General features: G+C 45.2%; 3 protein-coding genes across 8 annotated transcripts; all 3 read left to right on the top strand.

The window, feature by feature from the left end:
* The first annotated feature begins 6 nt into the window (after positions 1 to 6).
* LOC136199925 (uncharacterized) lies at positions 7 to 4,103 on the top strand. 4 transcript variants are annotated; one of them, XM_065990243.1, is made up of 14 exons: positions 7 to 132; positions 182 to 380; positions 434 to 939; positions 1,109 to 1,209; positions 1,265 to 1,291; positions 1,343 to 1,558; positions 1,609 to 1,914; positions 1,974 to 2,252; positions 2,317 to 2,580; positions 2,641 to 2,685; positions 2,736 to 2,927; positions 2,989 to 3,030; positions 3,084 to 3,377; positions 3,449 to 4,103. In XM_065990243.1, the coding sequence occupies exons 4-14, from the start codon at positions 1,110 to 1,112 to the stop codon at positions 3,850 to 3,852; spliced, it is 2,169 nt and encodes a 722-aa protein (XP_065846315.1). In that variant the 5' UTR covers positions 7 to 132; positions 182 to 380; positions 434 to 939; position 1,109; the 3' UTR covers positions 3,853 to 4,103. The 4 variants fall into 4 exon arrangements, with proteins under 4 accessions (XP_065846315.1, XP_065846312.1, XP_065846313.1 ...); XM_065990240.1 differs by having other exon boundaries at positions 1,265 to 1,558; XM_065990241.1 differs by lacking the exons at positions 7 to 132; positions 182 to 380 and having other exon boundaries at positions 419 to 939; positions 1,265 to 1,558.
* Positions 4,104 to 4,498: 395 nt separating this feature from the next.
* On the top strand, positions 4,499 to 7,780 carry LOC136199927 (probable oxidoreductase PXDNL). Its single transcript, XM_065990244.1, has 9 exons — positions 4,499 to 4,508; positions 4,849 to 4,906; positions 4,952 to 5,194; positions 5,512 to 5,793; positions 5,845 to 6,120; positions 6,178 to 6,462; positions 6,533 to 6,823; positions 6,879 to 7,244; positions 7,296 to 7,780. The coding sequence occupies exons 3-9, from the start codon at positions 5,077 to 5,079 to the stop codon at positions 7,682 to 7,684; spliced, it is 2,007 nt and encodes a 668-aa protein (XP_065846316.1). The 5' UTR covers positions 4,499 to 4,508; positions 4,849 to 4,906; positions 4,952 to 5,076; the 3' UTR covers positions 7,685 to 7,780.
* A 307-nt stretch (positions 7,781 to 8,087) lies between these two features.
* LOC136199924 (neuronal cell adhesion molecule-like) lies at positions 8,088 to 14,263 on the top strand. 3 transcript variants are annotated; one of them, XM_065990237.1, is made up of 13 exons: positions 8,088 to 8,149; positions 8,205 to 8,557; positions 8,620 to 8,872; positions 9,310 to 9,591; positions 9,657 to 9,938; positions 9,995 to 10,291; positions 10,342 to 10,629; positions 10,686 to 11,054; positions 11,103 to 11,286; positions 11,338 to 11,507; positions 11,621 to 11,754; positions 11,932 to 12,011; positions 12,058 to 12,195. In XM_065990237.1, the coding sequence occupies exons 3-13, from the start codon at positions 8,806 to 8,808 to the stop codon at positions 12,059 to 12,061; spliced, it is 2,157 nt and encodes a 718-aa protein (XP_065846309.1). In that variant the 5' UTR covers positions 8,088 to 8,149; positions 8,205 to 8,557; positions 8,620 to 8,805; the 3' UTR covers positions 12,062 to 12,195. The 3 variants fall into 3 exon arrangements, with proteins under 3 accessions (XP_065846309.1, XP_065846310.1, XP_065846311.1); XM_065990238.1 differs by lacking the exons at positions 8,088 to 8,149; positions 8,205 to 8,557; positions 8,620 to 8,872; ... (5 more) ...; positions 11,103 to 11,286; positions 11,338 to 11,507 and adding exons at positions 12,450 to 12,755; positions 12,815 to 13,093; positions 13,149 to 13,418; ... (1 more) ...; positions 13,572 to 13,990; positions 14,042 to 14,263 and having other exon boundaries at positions 11,666 to 11,754; positions 12,058 to 12,348; XM_065990239.1 differs by lacking the exons at positions 8,088 to 8,149; positions 8,205 to 8,557; positions 8,620 to 8,872; ... (6 more) ...; positions 11,338 to 11,507; positions 11,621 to 11,754 and adding exons at positions 11,763 to 11,853; positions 12,450 to 12,755; positions 12,815 to 13,093; ... (2 more) ...; positions 13,572 to 13,990; positions 14,042 to 14,263 and having other exon boundaries at positions 12,058 to 12,348.
* The last annotated feature ends 413 nt before the right edge of the window (positions 14,264 to 14,676 follow it).

Below are 14,676 nucleotides of genomic sequence, written 5' to 3'. Positions count from 1 at the left end.
CCAATATTCGCAACTCGTCGAAAAGATCAAACGTGCGTCAAGTCAATGAGATCGAGCTTCAGTTATTAATGCTCGTGTCGCTACCTGTTTTTAACAAAACCGATGTGGCAGATGTCGCCACTTCTACACCAGGTAAATTGGCACATGCTAGTGTTCTTAATTAGTCAAGGGTCTCTATTAGGCGCTGTGACAACGGTCACAACCTCTTCCGCGGCCGCTGACGTGAATTTATTGGTGATTATCCTTGCCAGTAGTATCTCCGGGGCGGTAGTAATAATTGGACTGGTGTCTGTCTGCTGCTGCTGCTTTTGCCGCAAGAAACGCATTGTGACAGATAAAGCAAACTGTCAAGAAAAAAGCAGCAGTGACAGCATCTCGAGGTTAGCGAATACGAATATCAATTTTTGATACATTTTGAGCACATTGCTTGCAGAAGGGGATCTCAAGAGCGTCTCATTTTCCGTGGTAATAAGCAGTCAGGATCTTTAGACAGCCCACTGACGACTGTACCAGAAGAGGTTCTACCGCCACGTGGTTACGGTGATGAGGACGTCTTTCCTCCTTCTCCTGACAAGAAGAGCGTTTCTGAGCCAAACCAGTCAAACATCGTTTCTTCCTCCAAACTCGTCTGAAAGCGACGTGTAACCATAGATATAAAACGTACGTTTTATATCTATGGTTACACGAACTTTTTATCTATGGTGTAACTTCCGCTTTTTATTTATGTCGTTTTTTAGGCTTCAGCCCTCCACTGTTTGCAGTCAGGTCTCCGCTAGCTGTTTTTTTTATAGATTTGCTGTATTTGCATATTTCGGTACAGTACTCGAAGCGTCTCGAAGCTTCTCGAAGCGATGCGATCGGCGCACGTTAGCTAGCAAGCAGGCTGTGGCGCAGTTCGCACGATTCTCTGAATTTCTCCTCCTCTTTCGTTCGCCGCAGGTGAGTTTCTGTTACCCACGCGTCGTTCGCACGTCGTCCCAGACACCTCCGAAAGTTCTCACGCCCCTTCATGTAACTTGAACTTATCCGTGGCTAAACATGAGATTCGAAATGACGCCAATCGAATTTGTAAGACCCAGCGACCCTTTTCTTTGACTCGTTTTCGTAGAATGTTACCTCACGGCCGAAACGACTCGCGACTCGAATCGTGGCGTCATTTACCGTCTTCAATATTCTTTCTCGTTCTCCTCCTAATCGTTCGCGGGGAAGGTGCGATGCCGCGGAGAGTTTTAGAGCTTCGACATAGCCCAAACCCAATATTTAGGTCAATCGCAATCCCTTCTAAAGTCAAGTAGAGCTGTAGAATTAGGAGCGTACGTCGAACTCACGTGTGAAGCTTCAGATGGGCAGAAGTTCGACCCGATGGCCGTCGTCTATCGTTTCAACGGAAACGTCATCGATGATTCGCGGTTTGCTTTCATTGTGAAAACTGGATCCGAGTACGTGACGAAGCAGAAGCTGAAGATTAGTGTAGCCGATCGAAGTCACAACGGCAGCTATACGTGTCAGCCAAGGAGCTTTAGGGAAAGTAATGCCGCTGTCATTTATGTCATAACTCGTAAGAAAACGTAATAGATAATAGTGACGTTATAATCTTATTTCTTTCAGGGAATCCGGCAATAAAGATAGACGGACTCTTGAATATAGTCCTTTACGAAGATTCGTCTCTGTATCTCACGGTAACTGTCTTCTATGAAGCCAACAGCGTGACGCTAAGGGTGATTCACAATGAAACAAGCCAAGTCTTTCCCGGATCGCGACTAGATGAAGCCATTTTCACAAATAAGACAGTGGTATTGAAACTGTCCAATGTGTCTCGATTCGACGAGGGGTACTTCTACGTCGAAGGCCGGGGAAATTTGCTGAACACTGACTCGAAGTTTCGATCTGATTTCGTCAAAGTTCGAATCATAAGTATGAGCGTAGAAAGGCGCGCGAATAGAATTTTTCTTCCAAATTGACTTTTCTTACAGGAAGACCAAACAGTGTTCGAATCAGCAAAAAAAGTGAGGGAAAGGGTTACGTCGAGCTCAGCTTCACACTTGAGCCATCGGATCCAAAGCATCAATACGATCGCGTCATTTATTATAGAGTTGAATGGAGAGGTTCAACGAGAAATGTCTCCAAGCCGAACGTTGTCATTGACGGCCTCGATAGTTGCGACGAGTTTCCAGTGGCCGTTGTGGCTGTTGGAAACGGAACAGAAAGTAGCATGATGTCAACGACGATTCAGACAAGTCTAGATTCTGATAGTAAGTCAACGCATTCGGAATAAATAAATAAATAAATAAATAAAATAATGACATACTTTTTTAGAATCAATTCCCTTCTTTAGAGACTCTGCAGATGAAAGAATCTACGCTTACATTAACGGGAGAGAATTGCCCGTCTGCGTGTACCAGAACACTTATGTGTGTCACCCTGATTTTGACGTTGAGATCAGACAAAGAAACGGCACCGATACAGACTTTTTTCTTTTCCGTTTCAACAAGACGGAGTCTCACAGGAGAAAGAATCCTGTTCCAATACAGTGTCCCGTTGTTGTTTCGTGGTGTGACAATAACCATCTCCTCTGTCCCAGTAAGTTGAGACTCGTTATCTAGCTTCTCGATAAGATTTTATGAGCCTGTGCATCCGCAGCGCCTAACACTACTGAGACCACTTTCGCCGATGAAACTCATAAGGGTAGGCACTCGAGTGAAAAGTGTTCTTTTTAATTATTGACGATCTTCTAGTCGTCAGTGGAATTGTGGTTGGTGCTAGTTTGGCAGCAATACTACTGATACTTTACTTCTGGCGCTGGTTCTTCTGGTTTTTCCGGTGCTTCTGCTTTTGCCGCTGCTTCTGGTACTTGTACAGAAAATCACATCCTCAAAATCAGCAACCTGTGCTGCCGGTGCAGGATCCAAGTGTCCCTAAGCCTGAAGGTCAGGTGTAGCAATGACGTCTTCTATCAGCCAAATACTTATAGGGTTTTCTTTTATCTAGAGTCTACTAGGGCCCCATTTGTGGAGGGCGATAAACTTAAAGGTGATACGTAGCGTGAATTGTTAAGGATTTGTAGTAGTCTTTGTTTAAACTAGCCTTTGAGGACGCCGACTCAATAGTTTGCTTGACGTGGGAGATGGTCTTTCGCGCAATGGAACTAGATGACTCCTTTATTGACCAAGCCAAGGCAGAAAATCGGACGGTGAGTAACGTCGGTGACCGATGTTTGTCGGCGACGTCACAATGTCGGCGAAAGTGGATCAAAGAAAATCCGAAGAAAGATTACATTTATGAACTACACAGCGCTCTTGTTTACATTGAACGCGCTGACCTAGTCGAAAAACTTGTTCGCCGCTTTTCGTGTCTGAAAGCCAAACAGAAAGGGGAAGGTAACGTTTTATTTTGCTGAATTTGCAGTGCACATAAAATGCACGTGCTAATTAACGATTGCTTTTTGCAGATCACGCTGACAGTGAGCTAAGAAGAAATTTTATAGAAGGAAATGGTGAAGTGGCTGTCGTCGATCCTGATACCGTTTCACGGCTGTCATTGCCAGAGCATTGTGTCTCTGACTCTGACAGGGAGATTGCCGTTTTCAACGACTACTTTGGCGATGGAGCACATCACCTCAAGGAAGATCTCAATAAGTGTGAAGCAAAGCCTGCTTTCTTACATGAACTTGTTCATCTCAAGCTCATTCCGGCTGACCATAATTTGAATGGAAAAACTGGCTGGGGGAGTCATCTGGTCAACTACTTTAGTAAAAGGGTGAAACGTACGAACGATGTTGTAGCTATCAGAGGCCTCCTTAAAAAGCACTACCAAGGAAAGGGGCTGCTTTGGATAAAAGACCCTAGGAAATGAGCAAAATCAACTGCGAGGCGGAGCGCTTGCTGAAGCATTTGCTAGGAGCTGCAAGCCAGCTGGACAGTCGTGCAAAGCACATGGATCAACTTGAAATTTGAGAGAAGAGAGAAGTTCCTAAAGAACGAATGTTCTTGCTATCAATTTTTTTCTCACACGATTTACCAGTACAGTATAACTGTATTCGTTCTTTTGTTACACCCAATGAATGCAAAGCGCGATTTGACGTATTACAGGAATTCTGTCAATTCCTCTTGGCCCTGTGGGTACAATTTTTCCGTAATTGAATCACGTGTATCACGTATACAAGGCAAACAGTGATGTACTTTGATTACCTGTATTGTTTTACCTTTTGGGTCTTGCATGCCTGTTTCGCCCTGCAGCAATTAATTAAATTGATTAAACAAGGTAGAATGTGGGGGAAAAGCTAACACCTTTGAAAACGAGAATCAAGTACAACAATTTCGTCAATTTTTGGAGCAGTCTGTTTATATAGGCCAACCAAATCAATTTTTTGAATCTTACTACGATTTGCCGATTGGCTTTGTCAAATTTAATGATTTTTGCTCAATAAGCAAAGCGAAAGTAGGATCCCGGATTATCTCTTGCGGCTTGCACGCCTTGCACGGCACAGGCGGTGACCCGTTGTTTTAGAGGTAAGAGAGAACTCCTTGTTGCAGCCTTAAACCGGTAGTGGACATCATAAGCAAACGTTGAGGTTAAAGTGAGAGGAGCACCTACGCTAACGGTTTTGCGGGGGTCCTTCAGGCAGAAAGGGTGAGTTAGATCGCCATGCTGAACCTTTTGTTCTGAAGGATGTCGCGCTCCTTTTGATACATCTCGTCGTTTCTGTGTCTGAAAATTAGCACAGGTGTTACTTGTTTCCATTTCATTTTGGCTTTTGGCATTAATCGGGAGGGGGAGAGGGATTGACTCAGGGGGGAAACCCATTACTCATACAAGTACTGTACTGTTTTTTGTCTTGCTTTTCTCCAGCTCTCGCCCAACAGGTGCGCGGTGCCATACAGCATACAAAATTCAAAGGAGAAGCTGGGTAAGTCAGACTGTAATGTTTATGTTTATGTTTATCGTTGCCCAGGACGCGCCCTGGACGCACGCTGGCAAACAGCTGATCAGAATCCTGTTTGTGCAGACGATACTGAAAATCGTTCCCGTCAACAGTACGTGGGTTCTCGCAGTTTCTCGATCAGCTGGGTGCCTGCTATGATCCCGTTTACCATCAATTTCAACTTCTGTGTGAGGGTGTCTATGACCGTGTTTCAGTGCTCTCTTCTTCTGCAACTCCTGTTTGCCAGTCTAACGACGTCTGCAATGGCTGGTGGTGAGACCTGCGCATGAACGTGGGGTCCTCTCTCAGTAGTGCAGGCCGATTTCAATAAGTGCAATCCGTAATTTTTCTCACCACTCTGGTCAGAAAACCGCGACTTTATATAAGCACGACTTAAGCTGTCAGAGTGAACCCTGAACGCTGCTGCTGTGGGTGGGTTTCAAACGACTCGACTCTTACTCATTTACTTGGCGTGTGGTCTCCATTGCGTCACATGCAAATAGCTACCAAGCTCTATAAATAATTTTTTATAGCTCTTCAAATTTGTTTATAGCTCTGCTCAGCTCACCGTTGACTCTTTCTCTTTTAAGCAGAAGCAAATCTCAATCTGAAGCTGTTGTCCCTTCAGGATGTTCCAATAAACAATCACGCGTCGTTTATCTGTGCTGTGACAGACTCACTAACCGTAGTCAAATGGAAAAAAGATGACGTCACTATTGATTTAGCCGATTTTCACTATGAATTCACGTCAGACATGTCTGAGCTTGATATTGACTCCGTTGATGCCACTGATGCGGGGTCATATCAGTGCATAGCGCAGGGTGCTGATAAAAAGATATATGAAAGCAATTCAAAGTCTCTTCGTGTACTAGGTTAAACTTAGAAGGTACAACTAGTCTGGCAATAATTTTATGCTTACATAGCTAAGCCCACCATTAACCCGTCGAATGCAACAACGTTCGCCTGCAAAGGATCGACTGTCACTCTCAGTTGCTTTGGAAAAGATTTTACTCACGTGTTATGGTGGTTCAGTGAAGTGGAAATTCAAAATCAGGCTGGCTATCAAATCAGTGGCAATGCAAATGAACGACTAGTTATCTCCCGAGTAGCTTTGTCGAACGCCGGCCAATATACGTGCAAAGCCGTCAACCAGTACAGCTCATTAGCGTCATCAGCAACGCAAGTGCTCGAAGTTGAACGTGCGGACTTTCAAATACATAAGCTATTTAATTTATTAGTACAATTTCCTTCTGTAGATCCACCTGTTATACTAGAAGGTCCTCGGAACGGATCTTTTCTTGAGCAGTACGACATCCATCTATTCTGCAACGTCAGCGCCGTGCCACCCGCTCTGATCTATTGGAAAAAGGATGGAATATCGGTCGAGGAGCTTGGCAAGCGATATCAAGTTGACTATGAAGAAGGTACACTAATTATTGAAAATTCTGTCAAAAGCGACGCCGGGAAGTACGCGTGCTTGGCTAACTACAGCTGCACAAGCACTTTTATAGAATCAAAAGAAGCTGAAATCAAGGTTGTAGGTAAAGCAGCGATTCAGCAAAACTACATACTACATATACAAAGGAAATTGAATTGTGGTGGTGTTTTTAGACGGGGAAGCTGTTCCGTTTTATTCTCAGGACGTGTACAAAACGATTCCGGTCGGAGAAAACGCCGAAATTCAGTGTAAAGCCAACCAGTCGTTGCAATCAGAAACGATTGTTTGGAGTCGCAACGGAAAATGGCTGACATCGACCAAACATCTCACTCTCGCAACCAATGGACAGATGACTATACGCCAAGCAACGTATAACCTAAGCAATACGTACGAATGCAACGTTAGAAGTCGCCTATTTGCACCGATGGCCACACTTTTTCAAAGAGTCGTTGTGACTGTTAGAGGTAAAGGGTCCAGAGCGCTTCAGGTGTTTCGCTAACCAGACATGTCCGCTTCCAGGTCCACCTGATGCTCCTCGACTTTCCCTCCAAGGAGTGAAACTTGAGAATGGGCGTGCGATTGCCGAATTCAATTGGACCTCTCCTTTCAACGGCAACAGTCGAATTATTGATTATTGGTTATATTATAGATCAGGCAATGGCGGTCAATGGTCGAGTCGCGCAGTGGACGGCTTACGACATTCTGCTATAATTGCATTACCGAACGTTGCAACGACGGAGTTCTTTGTCAGGGCTCACAACAATCGCAATTTTTCTGAAAAGTCTAATGTAATTCGAGTTGACGTTTCAGACCTGACGTCATTGCTTTTTTCTTCGAATGCGAGTCTACCTGAAACGGTCTCAGCTACTGCTTCTACTACATCAGGTAGAATATGTTTGACTTGAACTACTTTAGTACCCAATTGATTTCTTGTAGGTGTCTTTCGTACCTCTACCACTGCTGGCATGCCAGCTGCATCACTGAATCGTGTCATCGTTGCTGTTTGTGTGTGTCTGACTATAATTGTCGCAGTACTTATAGCAATCATTTGTGGTATTCAACGAAAGAGAGTCAAACATCTCCTGATCCAACGCAGATTGGAAGTGCACACTTCTCAAAGTGAAGGCAGCGACAGTCGGCCAAACAAACCAAAGTCAGCAACAAGCTTTGAAAGCTATAACACAAATTTCAGAAATAGCAAGGCTGACAACGAAATGAAAATGCCAAGAAGTACTACTAATCCAAAGGCAAAGAACGATGACCAAGTTGTTTTTGCACAAGAAGCTATGCATTCTTCGACGGTGCAATCTTTTTCCTCAGTCTAATCAAACTACTGTAACTGAATGCTCAACGATTCTCCTGTTGGTTTTTCTGTTAGTTTATAACATCCTATGTAGAAAATCCTTTCTTTTTTAATTTGGCCCGGCCCTTGGTCGAGACTCGAGAGTCAAGTAGGTAGACTCGTTTATTTCTTATTTCCGTCTTTGTAGATTTTCGCGCCAGTGGATTAGTATGCTCTGACGCGCTGGGGGTTTCCCTCATTTTTCCTGTTAGTAGAAGAATGCGGAAAATGTGACCTTCGATAGAAACTGAAATGCGGAAACAAAATGACCTTTCACGGTGAAGCACCTTCCTGATCGACTCGTTTCTACACTGCGAAAGCTAGGGAGAAAGCTAGAGCTCTTCATCAGTGCGAAGTGTCATGTCACAGGACGAGCGCGCGTTACTATTCTCCTGGATTTTTGTTTGTTCTGCTCTTCCTCGGCGGAGGTCGGCCACAGCTTGGAAAAGTAGGTCTACCTAAGTCTAACTGCTACTCATATTCAAACTGCTAAGTGCTATTAGTATATGAGAGAATGCGGACATCGTTGCGACGTGAAGATGATTCTAATGAACGCTTCGAAGGATTACCAATCGACTCTGCAAGACTTGAGACAAGGAGGTTAGTCTAAAGGATTTGCAATAAAATGTTATTGGGACCCCTACTTGGGCACCAGCACAGGTATGGGGTCATAATAGAGATGAGCTTAGAACGTTTGCAACTAAAAAATGTGTTTGACTACGAGATATGAAAAATATCGGGTTAAAAGATATAAGGACAGTCATTATGTCGATCGAAATAAGAGAAACTCGAGCTAAAAAATTATGATAGCTCCAAATATTTTTAATATCACGATCAAGGCAGTAAAGAGACTGAAGTAGTCAGTCTACAGTCTCTGTATATGGCTCTGGTACAGCGGAGCCTATCTGATTGGTTTAGAGGCCGGCAGGTATCACGTGAGTCAACAGCAGTCAAGGAAAACGAATAGAAACGGCCAGTGCAAAGGGGCACAGAGCCTGGCAGCGCAAAGTCTGAGCACAAGACGGTGGACACTCCTCAGCAACGGCTAAACAGACTCTTTGCCAGCAGCCAGCGACTTCCAACTTCCTACTTCTAGACTTAAGGATGTCGTTTTCCGCACTGCAGCGCGCCGTTCTCCATTTGCTATTTACCAGTCTAACGACTAGAGCGGGTAAGACTCGATCGAGCAAGCAACGTACTTATCTTCCCACCGGACTTCGGTGTTTTTTGTGGTTAATTTTGTAACCGCGGGCCGCGGGCTGCGGGCCGCGGGCTGCGGGCAGCAGCTGCTGTGCATGGGCCTGTCTCTGGTAACGCACTGTCGCCGTACGAATGGTGTATGATCTCAGTGTTCACACCCGGCCTGCATGGGAGCCGCCGCCCGCGGGTGGTCCGAGCATTGTTCGAGCCGCTTTCAATATGCGCGTGTGCGATAGCCGTAACGAATCAAAGCTGTGTACACAGTCTGCTGAAAGACATCAACGCATTACTAAATGATAGCTGCCTAAAAACGGACAAATCGAAAAATTTGAACGCGGCTGTTGAACCCCTATAATTAGGCATCGCGTGCGAAAAACGTGATCGTCCGCTAATTGCTTTATTTTTCAGAGTCGAACCCTGTGTTGTTGGAGCTGCTCTCGCTTCAAGACGTTCCAATAAATAACCACGCGAGTTTCACTTGCACGGTGACCGGTCCTCTAACTATTGTCAAATGGAAGAAAAATCGCGCCATCATCGACACGACCGACCCTCACTATAAATTCAACTCGGACTTGTCCGAGCTCGACATCGACGTCGTGGATACCGACGACTCGGGATCCTATCAGTGCATAGCGCAAGCCTCTGACAAGACAGTCTACGAGAGCAATTCGAAATCTCTTCGCGTTATATGTGAGCGTCAGATACGTGTGTGTGTTCTAACTCATCTACTCGATTTTCGTTTTTTTTCTGAGAAGATCAGCCGAGTGTTCAACCGACTAACACAAAGACGGTGGCGTGCAAGGGATCGCCTGTCACTCTGAGCTGCTCGGGCTCGCACTTCACTCACGTCTTCTGGTATTTTGGAGGGGTCAAGATAGATGCTCGCTCTCAGCCCCGTTATCAAATTGGGGGAAATTTCAATGAAAAACTCGTCATCTCGAGCGTGACGTTGTCCGACGCTGGTCAATACACGTGCGAAGCGATCAACCAGTACCCCTCGTTGACTTCGTCGACCGCTCAAGCCTTGGAAGTCGAATGTGCGTAGGCGTTTTATTAGAACAATATTTTGTTTTGTATCTAAAAGGCTTCACAGATCCGCCTGTGATAGCACAGGGTCCCCAAGGTGGATCCTTCCTCGAAGAGTACGACATCAATCTGTCCTGCAACGTCACCGCCAATCCTCCTGCTCGAATATACTGGAAAAAAGACGGAACGTTCGTTGAGAAACTCGGAAATAAATATCAGGTCAATTACGTCAAGGGTACGCTATTTATTCCCAACGCCCCGAAGAGTGCCGCGGGGATGTACGCGTGCTACGCGAATAACAGTCGAACGTGCTCGTCTATAACGCTATCAGTCGTATCAAAGGAGGCGGAAGTCAAAGTTGAAGGTACGTATTTTCAATTCAAAATATTTATTAGTTGAGGGTGTGGATTCTAGATAGCGGAGCGCTGCGGTTTTACGCGCCAAACGCGTATAGAACAATCGCGCTCGGCGATGGCGCGGCAATCAAATGCAGTCCTAATCAGTCAATCTCTGAAAGCGTCGTCTGGAATCGCAACGGAAAACAGCTGACGTCAAGTAGCCATCTTTTCTTCACAGCTGACGGGGTCATGATGATAAAGCAAGCAACGTATAATATAAGCGGTACGTACGAGTGCAATTTTGCTGGTCACTCGCTTGGATCGAAGGTCAAGCTTTTTCAACGAGTAATTTTGACTGTCAGAGGTAGGGTCTCGAGTGAGAGAAAGATGGCGATTTGCATTGAAATGATACGTTTACAGGCCCGCCTGATGCTCCCCATCTCTTCACTCCCACGGTTATCTTTGAAATGGAAACAGCTACTGCTTTCGTGAATTGGACTGTTCCCTTTGATGGAAACAGTCAAATTGACCAATACAAAGTGTACTTCCGACCCAGTGGGGCTGATCTGTGGTCGAGTCATGCGGTGGATGGTTCACAGTCTACCGCTGCTTTTGCTCTAAATAGGGTCGAAACGACGGAGTTTTATGTCACTGCTTCCAATGTTCGCAATATGTCGAAGAGATCAAACGTGCGTCGAGTTGACGTGACCGATTTCGTGCTAATGACCGTGTTGTTGCCTTTTCCGAACGAAACTGAATTGACGGGCAACATCGCCACTTCTACATCAGGTAAACGCTGCGCGTGGTTGCAGACGTTTAATTAATCAGGTCTATTAGGTGTTGCCGGTTCAGTGGTTGTTACAGCCTCCTCCCCAGAAGCTAAAGGGAATTCTTCATTGAGGCTGATCGCTGCTGTTAGCGCTACAGCAATGGCAGTAGCAATAGCAGTAGCAATAGTAGTAACTCTGGTCATCCGGAAGCGCACAGAAAAGAGTTTGGAGAAAAATGAAAATATCCCAAGGTTAACATATAAAAGTAGCTTTTTTATGCGTGTTGAGCGCATTGCTTGCAGAAGGGAATCGGCACTAGATCTCCTTCCCAATGACGGTAATCGGCAGTCAGGATCAGGATCTGTGAACAGTCCACTGAGAAATGTAGAGGAAGGTGACGACAACGTCTTTTATCCGAGTCAGCAGGATGAAAAACGTTCTTCTCACGGAAACCACGTGGCGGAAGAAAACGGTAAACTTCAGCTAGCGGTAGAAGCTGCTCCATCAGGTGCACCCCAATCCCAATCGCCTCGCTGTGAAAGTTTAGTGTAACTGCATTTAACTTTGCTGGTGGTCTTTTTTTAGATGCCACTAGGTGTTTTTATTGCTTATTTACATCCGCTCAGCGCACGTTAGCGTGGCGCAGGTTCGGGCCCTGGTTCGGGAAGGTTCGGGCGGTTCGATCCGGCGACGCTGGTTCAGGTCTAAGTTATTGGCAGGTGAGTTGCCGTCACCCGCGCGTGCTTCGCACTTCTTCAAACACCTCCGAAAGTTCTCACGATTCGCACCGCCTCCGTGTGATATCCTAACACCCCTGAGTATGTATTGAATTTTCTTGTTCAAAACATGAGATTCAGTACACTCGCAAACGTATTCTTTGACATCTATTACTTTAGAATGTTCAAGAACGACATACAGAGTCGACAGGACTTCCTGCGATTACTTCTCGTTCTCCAGCTAGTCCTTCGCGTGGAAGGTACGTTCACAGAGTTGACGCGTGTCTAGTTTCAAAAAGAAATTAGGTGATTCGCAAGCGGCGGCCACGCTGAACTCGTCTAGAGCCGTGAAAATAGGAGACTACGTCGAACTTACGTGCCAAGTTCCAGTGGGGCAAAAATTCGATCCCTCGACCGTCGTCTATCGTTTCAACGAAAAGGCCATCAACGATTCGAAGTTTGACGAAATCAAGACGGTGGGATCCGGGGAGCAAAAGCTGAAAATTTTTCGGGCGGATCTCCGCCACAACGGAACATACACGTGCCAGCCGAAAGGCGTCAAGGAAAGCAATAAAGCTATCATCTACATTCTGACCGGTGAGAAGCCGCGTGACTCGTCAATTTATTCATTAACGTTGAACGTTATAAATTAAATAATTAATAACTATAATGATGTCATGATTTCCTTATTCTTGTAGATGATCCAACGATTCATATACGAGGGCCTCTGAATAGGGACATTTACGAAGGTTCGCGGCTGTATCTCGAAACGGCCGTCTTCTATCAGGCCGGCAGCTTGACTCTGAGCGTCGTTCACAAGGAATCGGATCGAGGGATTCCAGGCTCGATACAGCGCGTTGACGTTTTCACCAATCGGACCGTGTGCTGGAACCTGACGATGTCTCGATTCAACGAAGGGCAATACTATGTCAAAGGCGTTGGCAATTTGCGAAGTACCAACGCAAAGTTTCGATCCAACGAGTCTGTCGAAATTGCGATAATACGTACGCATGGGCGTCTGAGAGTCGGTCATTTCTTTTCTCTGAACAATTTCTTTTTACAGGAAAGCCAAACAGTGTCCAAATCAGCGAGAACGTGGTGAAAAAGGACTCTGCTGAGCTCTACTGGAATCTTGTACCACCTGATCCAAGCTATAAAAACGATCTCGTCATGTATTACGAAGTCCAATGGAAAGGGAACACGGGACACGTCTTTGAGCCCAACGTGACAATCAACGGCCTCGGCGTTTGTGAGGACTTTCCGGTGTCCATCATCGCTGTTGGAAACGGAACAGAAAGCGACGAAACCTTGACGAGGATTCGAACCGGTCTAGATCCCGATAGTAAGTCTCAACACTTTTTGTCACGGCGTGAAATAATTGCTTTGCACTTTTTTAGGGCCAGTTGGCTTCTTCAGAGATCCGGAGCGCGATGTCGTGTACGCTAGTGTTGGAGACAAGGAGCTGCCGGTCTGCGTGTACCGTGACTCCTATCTGTGCCATCCAGCTGCCAATATTGAAATGAGAAGAAGACGAGCGAACACCCATGGGAACTACTACTATCTCTTCAATTTCAACGAGACCGAGTCTCACAGAAGGAAGGAGCCAGTTCCAATTCAGTGTCCCGTTGTCGTTTCCAAGTGTGACGAACCGTCTCTACTCTGTTTCGGTAAGTCATGACTCAAATTCAGCATATTTGATCGATAATTACGTGTGTCTGTAGCACTTCCTGGTACCCCTAACGATACTGATGCTGGGAAATCTAAAGGTTAGGCGATTGCTTAATTCATTTCCTTTTTTAGTTACCGTAATCTTTTTCTAGTTATTGCCATTGTCCTTGGTACAGTTTTATCGGCATTCGTTATTGCTGCCGTGGCAATTCTCGTCCGGTGCTGGCGTAAGAGACAGTCCAATGGGCCCAATGAATTCATTATGCTGAACGAGTCTAATGAACTCATTGCAGAAATTAGTTCAATTATTTTCTCCGACTGGAAAGATACATTTCGCGCGATAGAACCATCCCTAGGGGAAGCCTTTATTGAATCCATCTCAAGACATGTCAGTGAGCGCAATCAGAAAAAGGCAAAGCATCAAGCAGCATCGCAATGTCTTCGACAGTGGATGAAGGAAAATCCTGAGAAAGATAGTTTTGCTGCTGTACTCGACGCTCTCGTCAATGGCGTACAGAACAACAATCTTGCTGAAAGACTTCGCAAGCGCTTTCCCAAGCGCTTTTCCATGGTAAGAAATTTGTCTTTTCTACGATAAATTTGCGTACATCTGCAATGGTAGACGCAGAACACAGGATTTGTGTGATGAGAGACTGTGCATGAGAATGGCTTCAGAGGCAATCATGTGCACTCAAGATAAGATGAATATTTAACGAATTAATTTTCCACACATTGTCACAAAGCAGGTCTTCGATATTTAAAACAATGCCTTTATCTGATAAACTGAAAAATTCACATTCTTGCCGCATGCACGCCAGTTTTGAATACAATGTACTGAAGAAAGCCGAGCTGAAGTTTATAAATCTTGTCCCTCGTCCGGTTGATGTACTTGTAGCTAGTTTCGAATCAAAATTTGGCCGTTCTAGGACTTCCCAAGCGACGATGACGAAATGATACTCAAACGTACAAGGGGTCCGTGAGCTCCCACAAAAGCCGTCTGAGAGTTAAAGGGGTCCGTGCAACGATGAATGACTTCAGAGGTGGACGATTATTTATAGTTACTTAATTAATTAATTTGTTACATTCATTACACAATTGTTGACGGCTGTATACGACACTTACTTGGCTTTTTTTTATAGATCCTCAAGGCTGCCGAGCGTTCGGCACAAAAAAGTTCTCTTATTTGAATGAGATCATGAGGTTTAGCAACGCACGCTACATAAGCACGCAAGCAAATCGCATAACTCGCCGTTTACT

This window comes from Oscarella lobularis, chromosome 1 (assembly GCF_947507565.1).
Source record: "Oscarella lobularis chromosome 1, ooOscLobu1.1, whole genome shotgun sequence".
Taxonomy (NCBI): Eukaryota; Metazoa; Porifera; class Homoscleromorpha; order Homosclerophorida; family Oscarellidae; genus Oscarella; species Oscarella lobularis.
The sequence above is the reverse complement of the archived record's forward strand: the minus strand, read 5'-3'. Positions and strand labels throughout refer to the sequence as shown.

Coding starts and splice junctions, on each gene's coding strand:
- LOC136199925 (XM_065990240.1), top strand. CDS start 1,110: ATGTTACCTCACGGCCGAAACGACTCGCGACTCGAATCGTGGCGTCAT. Junction 2,686..2,735: donor CGCCGATGAAACTCATAAGG/GTAGGCACTCGA, acceptor ACGATCTTCTAG/TCGTCAGTGGAATTGTGGTT. Junction 3,031..3,083: donor GGAGGGCGATAAACTTAAAG/GTGATACGTAGC, acceptor TGTTTAAACTAG/CCTTTGAGGACGCCGACTCA.
- LOC136199927 (XM_065990244.1), top strand. CDS start 5,077: ATGATCCCGTTTACCATCAATTTCAACTTCTGTGTGAGGGTGTCTATG. Junction 6,463..6,532: donor AGCTGAAATCAAGGTTGTAG/GTAAAGCAGCGA, acceptor TGGTGTTTTTAG/ACGGGGAAGCTGTTCCGTTT. Junction 7,245..7,295: donor TACTGCTTCTACTACATCAG/GTAGAATATGTT, acceptor GATTTCTTGTAG/GTGTCTTTCGTACCTCTACC.
- LOC136199924 (XM_065990237.1), top strand. CDS start 8,806: ATGTCGTTTTCCGCACTGCAGCGCGCCGTTCTCCATTTGCTATTTACC. Junction 11,055..11,102: donor CATCGCCACTTCTACATCAG/GTAAACGCTGCG, acceptor CAGGTCTATTAG/GTGTTGCCGGTTCAGTGGTT. Junction 11,508..11,620: donor CCACGTGGCGGAAGAAAACG/GTAAACTTCAGC, acceptor GTCTTTTTTTAG/ATGCCACTAGGTGTTTTTAT.